General features: G+C 48.1%; 1 protein-coding gene across 3 annotated transcripts in view; it reads left to right on the top strand.

The window, feature by feature from the left end:
- Nucleotides 1-15,846, top strand: part of MICU1 (mitochondrial calcium uptake 1) — a 221,071-nt gene that overhangs the window by 137,702 nt on the left and 67,523 nt on the right. For all 3 annotated transcript variants that reach the window (XM_075935002.1, XM_075935003.1, XM_075935004.1), the window contains one exon: nucleotides 7,252-7,449. In XM_075935002.1, the coding sequence (XP_075791117.1) occupies nucleotides 7,252-7,449 (198 nt within the window). The remainder of the gene's footprint in view (nucleotides 1-7,251; nucleotides 7,450-15,846) is intronic.

Below are 15,846 nucleotides of genomic sequence, written 5' to 3'. Positions count from 1 at the left end.
AATCCTGGATTTTCTCCCAAAATGTGTATTCTGCAATATCCAACCTTTGCTGGCCAGTACAGATTAGGGATGTACAATCCCAGTTAATCAGTTAGGTATAACCAACTAACTGATTAAACAGGATCCCATGGGGGGCTGCGCTAGTCCAGCTTAAGCAGACTCCACTGCGGGGGGCATCCAGCTCCCTGTTCCCAATGCATGGGGTGGTCAGTTTCTACTGCCCCGTGGGGCTGAGGCAGCCCTTTGCTCATGGCAGGCTACTACCACATACCAGTTAACTGATACCAGGGAAGCATCACCTGGTAAGGGCACCAAATTTGTATAATTTTGGTGGTGCTCAGAATGGGTCTAAACAGAGCCATCCTATCCATAGGATAGACGGGGGCAACTGCCCCAGGTCCCATGTTTCAGGGGGGTGCAAGCTCTAGGACAGCCTTGGAGATTAGCACAGGGCCTGGTGCCAGCAGCAGTGAGCAAATTTGGCATTGGCCCACCCTGTCCTGCTCTGTTCTCCCAGCATCACTTTGGGTAGAGGTCAGAAGCCAAAAAGAGGCAGTGTGGGGGCTTGAAGGAAGGGGCCCGGATCGTGGCCAGGTGGGGGTGGGAAGAACAGAAGTGCTGCCCAAAGTGCACATCCAGAGGCAGTTACCCTGGTCCATCTTCTGGGAAGGACAGTTCTGAAAACATGAGCCCAGTCATTGGTGTGGCCAGGCCCATGTTCCTGAATATCAGTGGAGCATGGGCACCACAGGCCCATATAACTTGCTGACTATGGTGAACCTGTAAGGAGATGAATATATAACAGTTTACCAGCTCTAAACAGAGTTATCTGCACATTTCACAACACCTGATTAGTGTTCATTAAAGAATAAGACACTATGATTTAACTATAAGGAAGTAGGATTCAAATGAATACCAGCATAAGCCATTAGGACAAGAAACAATGGGCTTAAACTGCAGCAAGGGAGGTTTAGGATGGATGTTAAGAAAAACTTCCTGTCAGGGTGGTTAAACACTGGAATAAGTTGCCTAGGGAGGTTGTGAAATCTCCATCTCTGGAGATATTGAAGAGCAGGTTGAATAGACATATGTCAGGAATGGTCTAGATCGTGGTCACCAACAAGTTGATTGCGAGCGACTGGTCGATTGCGAGGCCTCGACCAGTCGCTCGCAAGACGTCCTGTCTGCCCCGCCCCCATTTCCCTCCTATCCCTGAGAAGCCCCACTACTTACCTCAAGGAGGCGCGTGGGGCTTCCCTGCGCGGGGAGGGCGGGGGGGTTGGTGCCGGGACAACCGCACGTGGGGTTTCCCTGTGCTGGGGGGTCGGCCCCCTGGGCAGGCGCGTGCAGGCAGGGCTGTCCTGCGCGGGGGCGGGGGATTGGCACCGGGACAAGCGTGCCCGGGGCTTCCCTGTGCCGGGGGGGCGGTCAGTCGGCCCCCTGGGCAGGCAGGCAGGCACACATGCGTGGGGCTTCCCTATGCGGGGGGGTGTTGGCCCTGGGGCAGGCGCGTTCGGGGCTTCCCTGCGCCGCGTGGGGTTGGCCCCGGGGCAGGCACGGGCTGGTTTCCCTGGGGGGAGGGGAGAATCCTGGGAGGAGGGAGATGCAGGGGACTCTCCGCCTCCCCAGCCCCCCCACTCCCCAGCCACAGAACGCTGTCCCCACTCCTCTGGCCCCAGCCACAGAACTTTGTCCCCATTCCTGTCCCCACTCCCCAAACTCTGTCCCCACTCCCCTGTCCCCACTCCCTTGTCCCCACTCCCCGAACTCTGTCCCCACTGGCACCCTGTCCCCTGCTGCAGAACCCTGTCCTCTGCCCTCCCAGCACCCTGTTCCCTCTTCCCTGCCCCCAGCTGCAGAACTCTGTCCACACAAAATGTATAATTATAAATGCTTCATTTTAGATTTCAATAGCATGAATAAAAAAGACCATTTATTTCATAACTATGAACATCTGATTTAATTTTATGTATTGCATAATTTAAAAATAAGCTGTTTATCAGAGTGTGTAAGTAAGGGCTGGGGATAGCAAGTGATGGAGAGGAGGAGAATAGAGAGGGTGGGGCTTCATGGAAGGGGCGGGGCGGTAGATCTTCACCTGTTCTGAGATTTAAAAAGTGATCTTGGGTGTAAAAAGGTTGGAGACCACTGGTCTAGATGGTGCTGGGACCTGCCATGAGGGCCAAGGACTGGACTCGATGACCTCTTGAGGTCCCTTCCAGTTCTAGTGTTCTGTGATTAACCATTTCTGATTTTACAAGAGAAAATAAGAGAAAATACTTCCTAAGTACTAAAGATTAACAGACTAGATTTGGTTTAAGTCCCTTACCACATGTTCACAAAAACATTACTGACCCATTGCTGATCTAGATTCTCCAGAAAGGATCTGCTTCCAAAATCCATAGCCTGTTTATTTTGTTTTCTTAGGTGAAGGAGGGAGAGAAGGATAGATAGAGGTAACACAGGGTGCTTTTGCTCCTCACCTTAAATAGGTCAGTCACCCTTTGAAGTGCATTTTTCTGAGGGCGACCCCTAGGTAAAGTTCATTCCTGCTGTGAGGATGACAACACCTGGAGGCATCAGCCCTTACCTTTGTTTTTGAGAAACAAGTTTGCTTCCTCAGGGTATGTCTGCACAAAACAGCTTGTAGCAACACAATTGGATGGACGCTGCCAAGTCACTAAAAGCAGGGCTTGCTTTGTTGCAGGACTGTTTACACTAGTACAGGGGTCAGCAACCTACAGCATGCGTGCCATAAGTGGCATGCAAGCTGATTTTGAGTGGCACATGGAGAATTCAGCTTCCCCCCCCCGCACACACACAGTGGGGAGCCCGTGCTGCCACTGAAGCCCTCCCACTTCCCTGGCAGCAGTTTAGGCTGCACCCAGTGATGGTGGGAGGTGGCAGCGCTGGGGCTGAGACAGAGGCTTTTCCAGCATTCGGGGCCAGCCCAGGACTGCGTGGCTATAGTAGTATCTTCTCCAGGGCTGGCCTGTGACTATATGGCTGCGGCAGCGGCACCTCCTCCAGCCTCTGGGGCTGCCACCCAGGACAACTGGGAAGTCACCACATGGCTATAGCCCCAGCTTCAGCCCTGGGGAAAGGCTGGAGCTGGATTAGGGCCAAGTGGTAGCTGCTCCTGAGGCAGGCTGTGGGGCAGCCGGTGGGGCTGGACCTGGGGCTGCAGCGTGGCATGGGAGTATTGGGGAGCTGTTGTGGTGGTGGCTGCTGCTGCTGCGGCGGGAATCAGGCTGCCATTCTTCTGCCTTCATCACTGGTGGAGTGGCGCTGGAGACGAGGCTTGTGTGGTGCTTAAAATATCAAACTACAAGCCCAAGATTGGGGAACTCAGCAAGGGAAAGCTTAGGCCAAGGATCACACTAAACGATAAGCTCTGCATCTTTATTTATTAATGAAGCTGCTAAAATGTAAGTAGAACTGTTATTGACTTTTAAAAGTATCAATGGCACACAGATCTGTAAATAGAAGTTAAATCTCGGCACGTCACTTCTGAAAGGTTGCTAACCCCTGCACTAGTACTTGCTATAGCAAAGCTTTTATGGTTGAGGGGGTGGAGGGAGAGTATTTAAGCACCGGTGTATGACAAAAGCTTTGTTGCACATAGACACATAGTTACAAGGCACTAAACCCAGGATCTTAGATTTATTTTCACTAGAGGACACCAAGCCTGGGTGAATTCTTAGGACATACAACTGACAATATGAATGATGATTTAAACAGATGAAGAATATTTGTTTTCTTTTTAAAGAGCTAATGTCTCAATTTGCTTCTGCATTTAGAAAAAGTTATAAAATCTGTCATTAGTACCTTCACCAGTAACTTATGCAGTCTAGGGTACTATAAATGTAAATGTTAGTGGACAGTAAGAAGGCTAGATCCATCCTCCTCATTCTCTGGTTCTGAGCACCCTTTTTGTGGTTTCTGGAAGATTCCCACTCATCCTCCTTCATATCTTTACATCTTTAGAATGGTTGTTAAATTGATCTCCCAGTTGCTAATGAGCCATATTTTTTTCACGGTTGCTTGTTGGAAGAAGACAAACAACTAGATTTTTAGATACTTACATGCCATAGATCAATCTCCTGGCATTTAATTTAGTGGATCTAATGAAAATGTGCTAAATTGAACACTAAGGGTGCCCCCCGGTCAGCGCCAGTACTCCTCGCAGAGTAAGGAAAGCCGGTGGGACTGTTTGCTAATGTCAACCTCCTGCTGTGAAAATGGCACCAAGCTTGGATTAAGGTATGTCAACTCCAGCTACATTCTTTACATACCTGGAATTGTGTCTCTTAAACCGACCTTCCAGATTTAGTATACACCTAGCCAAAGAAAGAAATTTACCTTAAATGTCATAAGGAAGTGTACTGCTTTCAGGCCGTGGGTAGCCACGCTGCCTTCCTACAGCCGCTGTCGACTCGTTCGCCAGCCCACAAACCAGTCTCGGAGCCCTGTTGCACAGTTAGGGCGGGGCGACAAGCATGCAGGCAAGCAGTTTCGTTCTCTCCCCTAAGTCTCAGCCCAGGCAAGGCTGAGAAAGAGACAAACAGTCACAATTTATAAAGCCAGGCCTTGGGATCAGGGCGGGCAAACAAATACGGCCACAGTTTATAAAGCCAGGCATGACAGCAGGTGGAGCTGGCGGACTTCCTTGCAGGCAGAGGGCCGATGAGCACAGGTGGTTTGCTCCTTCAGGGGGGAACCTGCCACCCATAATACAGTTTGGCAGGGGGACGCAGGCCCACCCACTCCACTGCATTTCAGCGCAGGGCTCTAGCAGTGGCAGCGCCGACTGCCCCTGAGTTGGTGGGGATCCTGGCTGCAACAGGCTGCTCCGATCAGTGGGTTAGTGGGAATCCGGGTCGCAACACGCTGCGCAGCTGAACTCCATGTCCTCAGCTGGAACTGGGCTGACTCCTCCGGGCTACTTCCCGGTTCCCCCTGAGATCCTACCTGGCTCCATGCTGAGTCTGCCAGCTCTGCGGGGGGTCAAAAGAGCTATCAGGGTGTCCATAGATTCTGGGGGTGGCTCAAGCAGAGGTCCGGGGGACCTGCCCAGTTTTCCAGGCCGGCCTATGCCCTAGGAGTCTGGGATAGGCCTCAGGACTTAGCAGAGGTTTCTGCAGCCTCCAGTTGTCACCAGGCTCCAGCAGTGGTTGTGGCAGCCTGGAACAGTCCTTGGGGCACAGCAGTGGTCCCAGTGGCCCAACCCAATTGTACCACTGAAGGCGGCAGGATGAGGCCCTTCATCGCCTCTGGAGCTTCGGCTGAGCCTTCTCTCTGCTCAGATGCTGGGCTCCAACTGAGCTGAGAACTGCCCCTCTTATACTTCTGGTCCCGCCCTTCTGAGATACTTTTTTGGTTCCATCAATTTGTTTTTTCACTTCTCCAGGTGGGTGTTTCAGTTTTAGGAAACAAGTACCCATACATGAACTACTTCAAGACAGACCCAAAAGAGAAAATAAAGAGAATTCCACTTGTCATCACCCACAGTCCACAACTCAAACCTCTCCAACGCATTATCCGCAGTCTACAACCTATCTTGGAAAATGATCCCTCACTGTCGGAGGCCTTGGAGGAAAGGCCTATTCTCGCTTACAGACAACCCCCACAACCTGAAATGTATTACTTCCAACAGTCGTGCTACACAGCTACATCATAAACATCCAGGAAACCGTCCCTTCAATCAGCCGTGGTGCCAACTCTACCCACATATCTATACAAGGAAACTCATTACTGGAGCCAACCACATAAGCCACCAAATCAGAGGCTCATTCAAATGTACATCCAGTAATTTAATCTATGCAAGCAATGCCCCACTGCAATATATATTGGACAAACTGGACAGTCCCTACGTGAAAGAATTAATGGACACAAATCAGATATCCGTAAAGGAAACATGCAAAAGCCTGTGGGGCACACTTCAGTCTCCCTGGGCATGCATTAACAGATCTTCAAGTGGCTGTTTTGTTACAAACCAATTACAGGAGCCAAATACACAGAGAAGGACTGGAGCTTCAGCTCATTCGCAAGTTCAATTCTCACACCTCTGGATTAAACAAAGATATTGGATGGTTAGGACATTACCTACCTATCAAACAATGGGGGAGAGAATGGTTCTTTGTCTTTGAAGAATCTCATGATGCCATCTAGATGTTTCATCAGTCTTTAAGTGTTTCCTGACTCTCTGTTATTTGCTAATTAATGGTTCTTATCTGCCTCCTTTGACTATCTAGTCTTAGGTGTTTATAGACTTGGCTTTCCCTTGATATATTATTTTATCCACTGCCTTTTCTTGTCCCCCCCCCCAATTTTCCATTCTTCCACCACCACTCCGTGTCTCCTATTTATTTTGATCCTAGACATCCAACACTCAGTCATCTGAAGAAGTGGGCTGTGCCCACAAAAGCTCATGATACCATCTACACGTTTTGATAGTCTATAAAGTGCTACCAGATTTTATTGTTTTTTTCAGTTCTTCAGTTACCCATGCATTGTTTTAATGTTATGCTGTGTTTTAAAAACATGGAGGAGAAAGCATAAGTTTTGCAAGTAACTTTATTTGTGCCTTATTATTCTTTACACCGTTTCTTTTAATTATTTGTATTGATTTTTCTATAGTACAGAAGATTAAACAAACCATAACTCTCAGATTTGAAATCTATATCAGTGATTCAGACAGTGAAGCATATCTGCACATTATTATTATAAAAATAATAGCGAGGGGGAGGAATGAACAAAACTGGTAAGATTTGAAAATATATACTAGATCAGTGTATATAACTTATGAGATACTTCATGTAGACAAGGTTACAGCTGTTCTACCCCTCCTTCCATGCAATACATCTTGGGCTCTTACCTACTGCTTTTGAAAAGATAAACTTCCTGTTGTCTACAAGTGATTCTGTTTCCCTAGTGCTTTTACTAGTAGCACTGTTCCCTCCAGGACAAGATCAGCTAGGCCATCAAACTGGTTAAAATATGAAGGTAACAACCACATTTCTAATGTACTTTTTAAACTGAGGATTGGAAAAAATAGAAATCTACAACAAGCCACCCTCTGCGCTGAAATAACAAAGTAACCTCCTTTTGTAAAGAACCACTTTCCAGGCTTAAGAACCACAAAGTGGTCAAGTGTAACACTTCAGCCAGCAGGCACAGATAAAAGTGATACATTGGCTAATGCAAGTATTTCTTTATGATGCTGTTTTTCCTACGTTTTTTCCTGCTTAGGTCCAGAGCATTATTCGCTCCCAAACGTGCATGGGCATGCGTCACAGAGACCGTTCTACTACAGGAAATACTTTAAAGACTGGCTTCAGCTCTGCCCTGACAACGTACTTTTTTGGATCTGATCTGAAAGGAAAGCTAACAATCTCAAACTTCTTAGAATTCCAGCGCAAACTTCAGCATGATGTTCTGAAGCTTGAGGTAAGAGTTTGTTGACTTGGAGGGGGCTAATTGAAATCAGTCATGGAGTGTACTACAGTGGTGCATTGAAATCACCGGAGGGCAGTCTTTATGAAGGTCGGGGTAGGTGTGGGCAAGGAGGGAGAGCTGGTACTAGAAATGTATTGTAGAAACTGTTGAGTCATAAGGATTATCATTCTGAATCCGATTAATGGTTCAATATCAATGCACCTTTATGGGATAACCTGCCCCAGTGGAGTTTGTCTAATCCCCAGTAGTTAGAGGGTTACTTGTACCCTGAAGCATGAAGGCTTACGTTCTTTCCAGTACTTAGATTTTTAAAAATTTGCTATTATAATGATGGATAGTCTTGTTTTATGTAAATCTTTCGTCCTTTTCTGCATCCTGCTAAACTCTTTGTTTCAGTTCCATGATTGTGCCAATGACTTTCTCAGGGTAACTTGCATTGTGTGAAAAGTTTTATCTTTGTGTTAATTTTGAATTTTCCACCACTTAATTTAATTGAATGTCTTATTTTTATATTATGAGAGAGCGTTAAGATGCTCCCAGTCTACACACACTCATGTTCAGATGTATGAATTTAAGCACCTATTGATTTTTAAAAGTAGCTGTACTCAGAAAAGCAAGTATAAAAATAGCATTATGGAATTTTCACTTTTCATTTTCTCTCAATTTTCAAATAAAATCTCATCACTTTAAAGGTAAAACCTTTTTTTCTGACTAACAGTCCTGCATGCTCGTTCTGGGTGACAAACTAGAGCCCTGGTCACCAACCCGTTGATCGCGATCGACTGGTCGATCGCGAGGCCTCGGCCAGTCGATCACGAGGTGTTCGGGCAACCCGGCCCCCTATTTTCCCCCCACCCCCGAGAAGCCCCACTACCTACCTCTAGTGTACTGCCGGCTTCCCGGGGGGTGGACGGAAGTCCTCTCTGAAGCCTGCATCACTTCCGGGGGTTCCGGAAGTGCGTGGGCTGCTCCCCCTCCCACAGCTCTGTTGCGTGCTGCAGGAGGGGGCGTTGGCTAGAGGAGGAGTGCGGAGGCTTCCCTTCGCCGCCGGTGCCGGAGGGGTGAGTTGGGCGCAGGGGTTTCCCTGTGCCATGGGAGCGGGAGTCAGCCCTGGGGTTTGGCCGCGCTGCAGGAGGAAAGGGAGTTGGCCGGGCCGCGCCGTGGGAGGGGGGTTTAACCTCGGAGCAGGCGCCAACGGTGGTTGGCCGTGCTGCAGGAGGGGGTTGGCTGCGCTGTGCCACGGGAAGGGGGTTTGGCCCCGCTGCAGGAGGGGTGGGGGTTGTCCCTGAGGCAGGCTCCCGAGGGGGTTTGGCCCCACCGTGAGAGGCGGGGGTTAGCCTTGCGGCAGGCACGCTCGGTGTTCCCCTGCGCCGCGGGGGGCCCGGAGGAGGCATGTGCTGGCTTCCTGCGGGGGGGGGGGGGGGGAGAGAATCCTGAGAGGAGGCAGATGCGGGTGACTCTGCTGCCACTGGCACCCTGTCCCCGCTCCCCAGACTCCACTCCCCTGTCCCCAGCTACAGAACTCTGTCCCCACTCCCTGAACTCTGTCCCCACTGGCACCCTGACCCCTGCTGCAGAACCCTGTCCTCTGCCCTCCCAGCACTCTGTTCCCTCTCCCTTGCCCCCAACCGCAGAACTCGGTCCCCAAAAAATGTATAATTATAAATGCTTCATTTTAGATTTAAATAGCATGAATAAAAAACAGACCATTTATTTCATAACTATAAACACGTGATTTTAATTTTATATATCGCATAATTTAAAAATAAACTGTTTATCAGAGTGTGTAAGTAAGGGCTGGGGATAGCAAGTGATGGACAGGAGGAGAATAGAGAGCTTCAAGAAAGGAGCAGGACTTCAAGGAAGGGGCGGGGCGGTAGATCTTCGCCTGTTCTGAGATTTAAAAAGTGATCTTCGGTGTAAAAAGGTTGGAGACCACTGAACTAGAGTGTCTTTTTTTTCCCAGCAGGTTGATTGAGTTAAGAATGTGCCATTGTTTTATGCTGGCATTTTTCAGACTACAACTGACTCAATAGTCTGTAAATTGGCAATGAGAAAAATAAACATTAAGATTTTGGAAAAATTAAACCAGTTCCACAGTAATGAGGGGAAAAATAAAATAGAGTTCTTCCATGCACAATGATAGAGCCACAGCTCCATACTCCCTGAGTTTTCCCAACACCAGTATTGCCCCCTCAGAGCCATGCAAAAAATGTCCCTGAAATATCTTCCTTGCACTTTACTGTAACCAGTGGTCTCACTTGCTCCTTCTTCCCTTGTGCCTCAGGTTCAAGCTTGTCACTGTTCTCAGAGCCTTATATCACTCCACTCCACTCCATCTCAAATACCTGTCTTTGTTTCTTTCATATCATTCTCCCCATTTCTTCCTCTGCTCCACCAGTGATGTTAGCCTTGACTATTCTTTGATCAGCTACTTGAATAAATGTATCAGTGACTTAGTTCACATTATTTCCTATGTGATGAGCGTTCTTCGGAGTTCTTTCATCATTTTATTCACAGTCATGTATTTCCTAAAGACCCATTTCTGTAGTGAAGCTGGTGAAGTATCTACATGACTTTTAAATATAAGTTTGAAAAGTAATTATGAATAACTTGTTATTTAAAATAGTAGTTATATCTTAACCTTGTGTTGCCAAAGCCCTGCATATCACTACCTTGATCACTCACATAATTTTTGAATTCCTTCTCCTTGTGTTGACTTTTTGTCTTTAGGTAGTAAGCTATTTTGGGCAGGGCATGTTCCTTCTTACTCTGTTTACAAAATATCTAGTACATGTCAGAAACTAGTTTCCTATGGGTTGCTCTCTGAAGTGGGCCTAATTATCCATGGCTGCTGTCTGCTTTAAAAAAAGAGATGTGGGAAGGAGAAAGAGAAATCTCTGTTATTATTTAAACTGCTTAAAAATATCTCCAAACGCCTGTTAGGGATGGTCTAAATCAGTGATTTTTAACCTTACTTCAGCCTGCACCCCTTTGTTTCTCAAAATATGTTCTCGCACCCCTTATTAAGATCGTTGAAGTAGGTCAGTTTTAAACCTAAGATATATCATAAAAATCTGGCATGTCTCGCACCCCCAGAAAGGGCATCTCGCACCCCTAGAAGGTGCGTGCACCCCAGGTTGAGAACCAATGATCTAAATAATACTTAGTCCTGCCTTGAGGGCAGGGGAGTAGGCTATGACCTGTTGAGGTTCCTTTCAGACCTTCTGAAATATTAATAATAAAAATGTTTGATTCCTTTTTTGTAAGTATATTTCTTATAGAAACACACAGTAATGTAACACAAGTTGCTAGGATCTTACCAATCTCCCTCTCCTGCTATCGCATTGTCCTCTCCTCAGTGGCATCTATTCTCTTTCTGGGTCTTAGTTTTTCTTTATAAAGTATGATGTGAAATTGCCTCTTTCAAATGAATGGAACAATATCATCCATGTGGTATTATACAGACAAAATACTGCATATCCCAACAGGAAATAGTACCTGGTTATGCTACTGTTCAAGAGTAAACAGGGACCGCTCAGCTTGCTTATTCAAAGGAGAAACATTTCTTACGTCAGTACTTGTCTCATACCAAGGGTATGTCTACACTACATGCCTCTGCTGACTGAGGCATGTAAATTAGACATACTGACATAGTCAATGAAGCGGGGATTTAAATATCCCCTGCTTCATTAGAATAAAAATGGCCAGTGCATTGTGCCAGCTCAACTGTTTGTCGGCACAAAGCAGCAGTCAAGACGGGGATCGGTCGGCAATGAAAGCCTTTGCCGAGTGATCCTGTAAACTTCATTGCCGTCTAGCCCCGTGGCCCCCAGACCCCCCACCAGCTCTGCTTCCCACCCCACCCGCCTCCCAACCAGTCCCGCCCCCCTCCTGGCCAGTTCTCCCCTCCCTCTCCCCCTCCCTCCCACAATCAAGTGTGTCCACCTGGAAACGGGGTCTACCTGGCAACCCTAGCTGCCAGTGGGCCAGATCTGGCCTGCCAAGCCACCATATCTGGCCCATGGCCACCTCACCAGGACCCTTTAGGCCAAGGGTGGGCAATAATTTTTGACGGGGCGGCCACTCCAAGAATTTAGGAAGTGGTCAAGGACTGCACTCTTCCATTATATTAATGGAGGGCATGCAGGGTCTGGGATGGAGGTTGGGTGCAGAAAAGTGCTTGGGATAAGGGAGGGAATTTGGGTGAAAGAGGCACTTGTGACCTAGGGCACTAGATTAGAGTGCAGGGGGTTGTATTGTGACCTAGGGCAGGGAATTAGGATACAGGAGGGGGGTGCAGGGTTTTGGGTTGTGAGCAAGGGCAGGAGGGGACTGATATCTGGGGCAGGGGACTGGGTGCCGTATCTGGGAGGAGATATGAGTACAGGAGGGGGGCAGAGGATTTGAGTATGTGGAGTAGGAGGCAGGAGTGGTGGGGTAAAGAGTTGGGTAAAGGAGGGACTGCGGTGCCAGAGGCAGGCTCTGGCTAGGAGACTTACCGGCCAGCAGCTGTTCCTGAATCAGCCTCCCTGCCTGCTAGTTGTTCCCTCTAAGCTGTGCCATAGCACAGCTTCACAGGTGATTAATTAGCTCCACCTAGGTAGTCAGTTCAGTACATGGATCCCTGAGCCTCTGACTGCGCGGGGGTGGAGGCGGAGATGGGACTGATTAATCACCTGTGAGCTGTGGGGCAGCACAGCTTAAGAGGGAACTGTGCAGTGCCTGCCCAGTCCCTGTACAGACAGTTGCCATGTGCTCTAGAGCCCCTTGTGCTTCATAGCTGCCTGTTACTGAAACAGGAAGCTCCCATTGGCTGGTTTCTGACCAGAAATCAGCCAATGGGATTGTGCTGGGGGGGAGGGAAGCAGCTCCCAAAGCTTTCCCCCCTTCTCTCTGGACTCTGTTTTTAAAGAAAAACTGCTCCGCAGCCCCGTTTCTGAGCCGCATGCAGGAGGGGTGAGGCAAGCAGGGAGCCTGCCTGGGGGGTACCCACACAGTCCGCAGGCCAGATATGGAGGCTTGGCAGGCTGGATCTGGGCCGCGGGCCACATTTCGCCCAGCCTGCTTTTCACAGAAAACAGCTCATGCTTTAAAAAGCCGTCTGTTCTCCATTCCAGATGGCTGGGGAGGAAGGAGGGAGACTTCTCATGCAGTTCCTGCCTTCCAGCAAAATCTGTGAGCTCCCATTGGCCAATCTCTCAGTTTCCAGGCAATAGGAAATAAGAATTTTTGCTGGGAGCTGTCAGGGGTGGCTGTCAGTTACCCTTGCTGTTTCTTGCAGGTGGCTCGGCTGGAGCCAGCGGTGGGCCAGTTCTAGCTCAGTGATGAGCTGGCTCAAGGCCTCCTAAGCTGCATAAACAAGTTGTGAGATAATTAGGCTCAACGACATGTGTGGGAATTGGATAGCAGTGGTGTTTCTTGCTAGAATCTGCCTGTGAATGTTTATGCCCCTAAGAAAGGAATAGTTATAAAACAGCCGAAAGGCACTGTTTGAACGGACAATCCCACCTGTGGATCTAGGCCAGGTGGATGCCCAGGAATTCCCCACGCTGGAGCAGCGCCCACTACCAGCCCTCGAGAGCATGGACGGAGGGCCCGGGATTGTTGGTAGCAGAAGGGGCATAAGCATTGGATCCTTGCTTGCCTGCTTGCTTGCTTAATTGCCTGCTTCTCCACGGTGAGAAGCACATATTTAGTAATGGGTGAAGGCTGTAAGGCATAAAATGCTTTGGCAATAAAACCTCTTATGTTTATGCACCTAGTGTGGCTCTACTGAGTGTATCCGAGCCTCCTGATAGGGCATCAGGAGCAGGGGCAGTGTAGGAAGTCTTCTCCTTCTCTCCTCAACCACCTCCCCTTCCTCCTCTCTCTTATGCCTCAAGTGGAGCCACATGGAGCAGCGAGCAGCCTGAAGCAAACAGTTTGCCTCAGGTTTCTGCAAGTAATTGCCTCCCAGCCAGAGCCTGCCTCTGGCACCCCAGCCCCTCCCTTCCCCGACCCTCTGCCCGCCTCCCCTCCCCCCGCAAACCCAAACCTTCTGCTCCCTACTGCACCTATACCCCCCTCCTAGATTTGGCACCCCAATCTCCTGCCCCAGATCACAATCCCCTCCTACCCTAGGTCACATCCTAAAATCCTGCATCCCAGTCCCATTCCCTAGGTCACAACTGCCTCTTTCATCCAAACTTCCTCCCAGACTCCATTATCTCTCCTACACCCCAATTCCTTCCCCCCAAGCTCCCTTCTGCACCCAACCTTCATCTCAGACCTCAGAATTCCTCTATTAATATCCTGGAAGAGTGCAGCCCTTGACCAGTTTCCAAAATCTTGGAGCAGCCCCCTGTCTGTCAAATTATTGCCCATCAATCAGCTAGCAGCACTGTAGCACTATCTATATTAGCACTTTACCGTGCTGTAACTCGCTGAGCTCAGGGTGGGGGCTGGTTTTTACACCCCTGAGTGAGAAAGTTACAGTGTAATTTTAACCCACATACCTACTGGCTGTGGTTCACTGTTCTGTGTAGTAGCACTTAGACCACTTAAAGCAAGAAATAAGAACAAGTGAGTTCTACAGCCTCCCCCTCCAGCTTCCCCATTTATTATATGAATATAATATCTAATTCATCCAAGTGTTTTAAGGATTCAGTCAATTTTTATAAAGTCACTTGAATATAAAAATGTTGTATACGTGCTAATTATTGTTTGGAGCCACTTGATAACTAGCATAGGTAGTCTGTGTCTACACCGTACCGTTGCGCAGCGGTACTGCTGTAAGGTCTATGCTGATGGAAGAGATCTCTTCCACTGGCATAACTTAAACACCTCTAACAAGCAGCAGTAACAGTGTTAGCAGGAAAGCATCTCCTGATGACATATCACTGCCCCCACCAGTGCTTTTGTTGCTGAAACTTGTGTTGGGCAGGAGGGTGGGTTTTTCACACCTCTGACTGGCAAAAGTGCTGGACTAGACAAAGCCTTAGGCTGAGTTTTGCATACAGAAGTTACACCTTTATAAACGATGAATAGTTCTGTGGCACCTGAGAGACTAACAAAAAAAATATATATATAGTATCATGAGCTTTTGTGGGCAAAACTGACTTCCTCAGATGAGTTTCATTGGAGGAAAAAAAGGGGGGGCCCTCCAAATATATAACAGCAAAACAAGGGAGAGTGGAAAGAAAAAAAAAAGTCAATTGTAGTGCCTGTGCTAATAAGGTTAACTGAGTGGGCTGGATGTGTCCCATATAGGGTTAAGTGGTGGGTAATCCACTAATCATGTAGTTGTTCAAATTTTTATCGACTACACCATTAGTCAATAAGGGAAGGCTTCCTCAGTCCCGGGTCGCGCTGGGTCCAAGATTTACCCCCACTGCACCTCTGAGTTTAAAGGTAGTAAGAATAGGAGCCCATCTCCTTCTGCATTTAAACTGCACAGGTGCAGTGAGGGTAGGTCCCTAACCTGGCACTGCACCAAATAGCAAAAGCAAGACTGCAGCTCTACAGTGGAAATTTCAAGCACTTCCTGTTAAGATGAGGCAACAATCATTTGTTCCAGCCCTTCTCACTAAATGTTCAGTATAATCCATTTTTTGTCTGCTTGCAGTTGTCTATTCTTCTTCAAGCACTGTCCCGTGGGTGTTCCACTGTAGGTGTCGGGCTTGTCCCGGCGCCGCAGATCGGAGAACTTTTCCAGCCATAGTCTGCCGGACTGCGCATGCGCGAAGCGCGTCGTGCCTTTTCGCACCATTTGTGTGTGCACAGTCCAGCTCCTGCTAGTTCCTCCTGACCATCCTCGGCCGCGGGCGGACTAACTCTTTCTCCTCAGACCCTGTCAGAGTGAGAGAAAGGAAGAACTCAGAGACTTTAGATAGATTTAGTTTCTTACTTAGTTCATTAATAGTTACTTAGTTATATAGTTGTAGTCATTCTAGTTAAAAAAAATAATAATAATAATTTTTTTTCTTACAAGTTAGCTGTTTTTACCTGTAAACAGTTTTACTATCAGGTTCGTCACCCTTTTCTTTAAAAAAAAAAAAAAAAAAAAAAAAAAAAAAAGGCAACCATGCCGAGTTCGCCTGGTTTTAAAAAGTGCGGCTTGTGCTGTGAAGCAATGCCCGCCTCCAACAGCCACATGCTCTGTATCAGGTGCCACGGTGAGGGACACATACCTCAGAAGAGTCCTCACTGCTCCAAACTTACCGCAAGAGGAAGGAGGGACAGGGACATGAGGCTTAAAATGCTCCTCTTTGATAGGGTATTACAGCCACAAGATACTGCCGCTACCGTATCGTCAGCGGACCCCTTGGCCAAGACATCTCCGAAGAAGGTGAAGAAAAGACCATCGCTTTCTCGCTCTCTTCCCCCGACGCGTGTTACCATGGGGTA

The sequence above is a fragment of the Pelodiscus sinensis genome, chromosome 8, assembly GCF_049634645.1.
Source record: "Pelodiscus sinensis isolate JC-2024 chromosome 8, ASM4963464v1, whole genome shotgun sequence".
Lineage (NCBI taxonomy): Eukaryota > Metazoa > Chordata > Testudines > Trionychidae > Pelodiscus > Pelodiscus sinensis.
The sequence above is the reverse complement of the archived record's forward strand: the minus strand, read 5'-3'. Positions and strand labels throughout refer to the sequence as shown.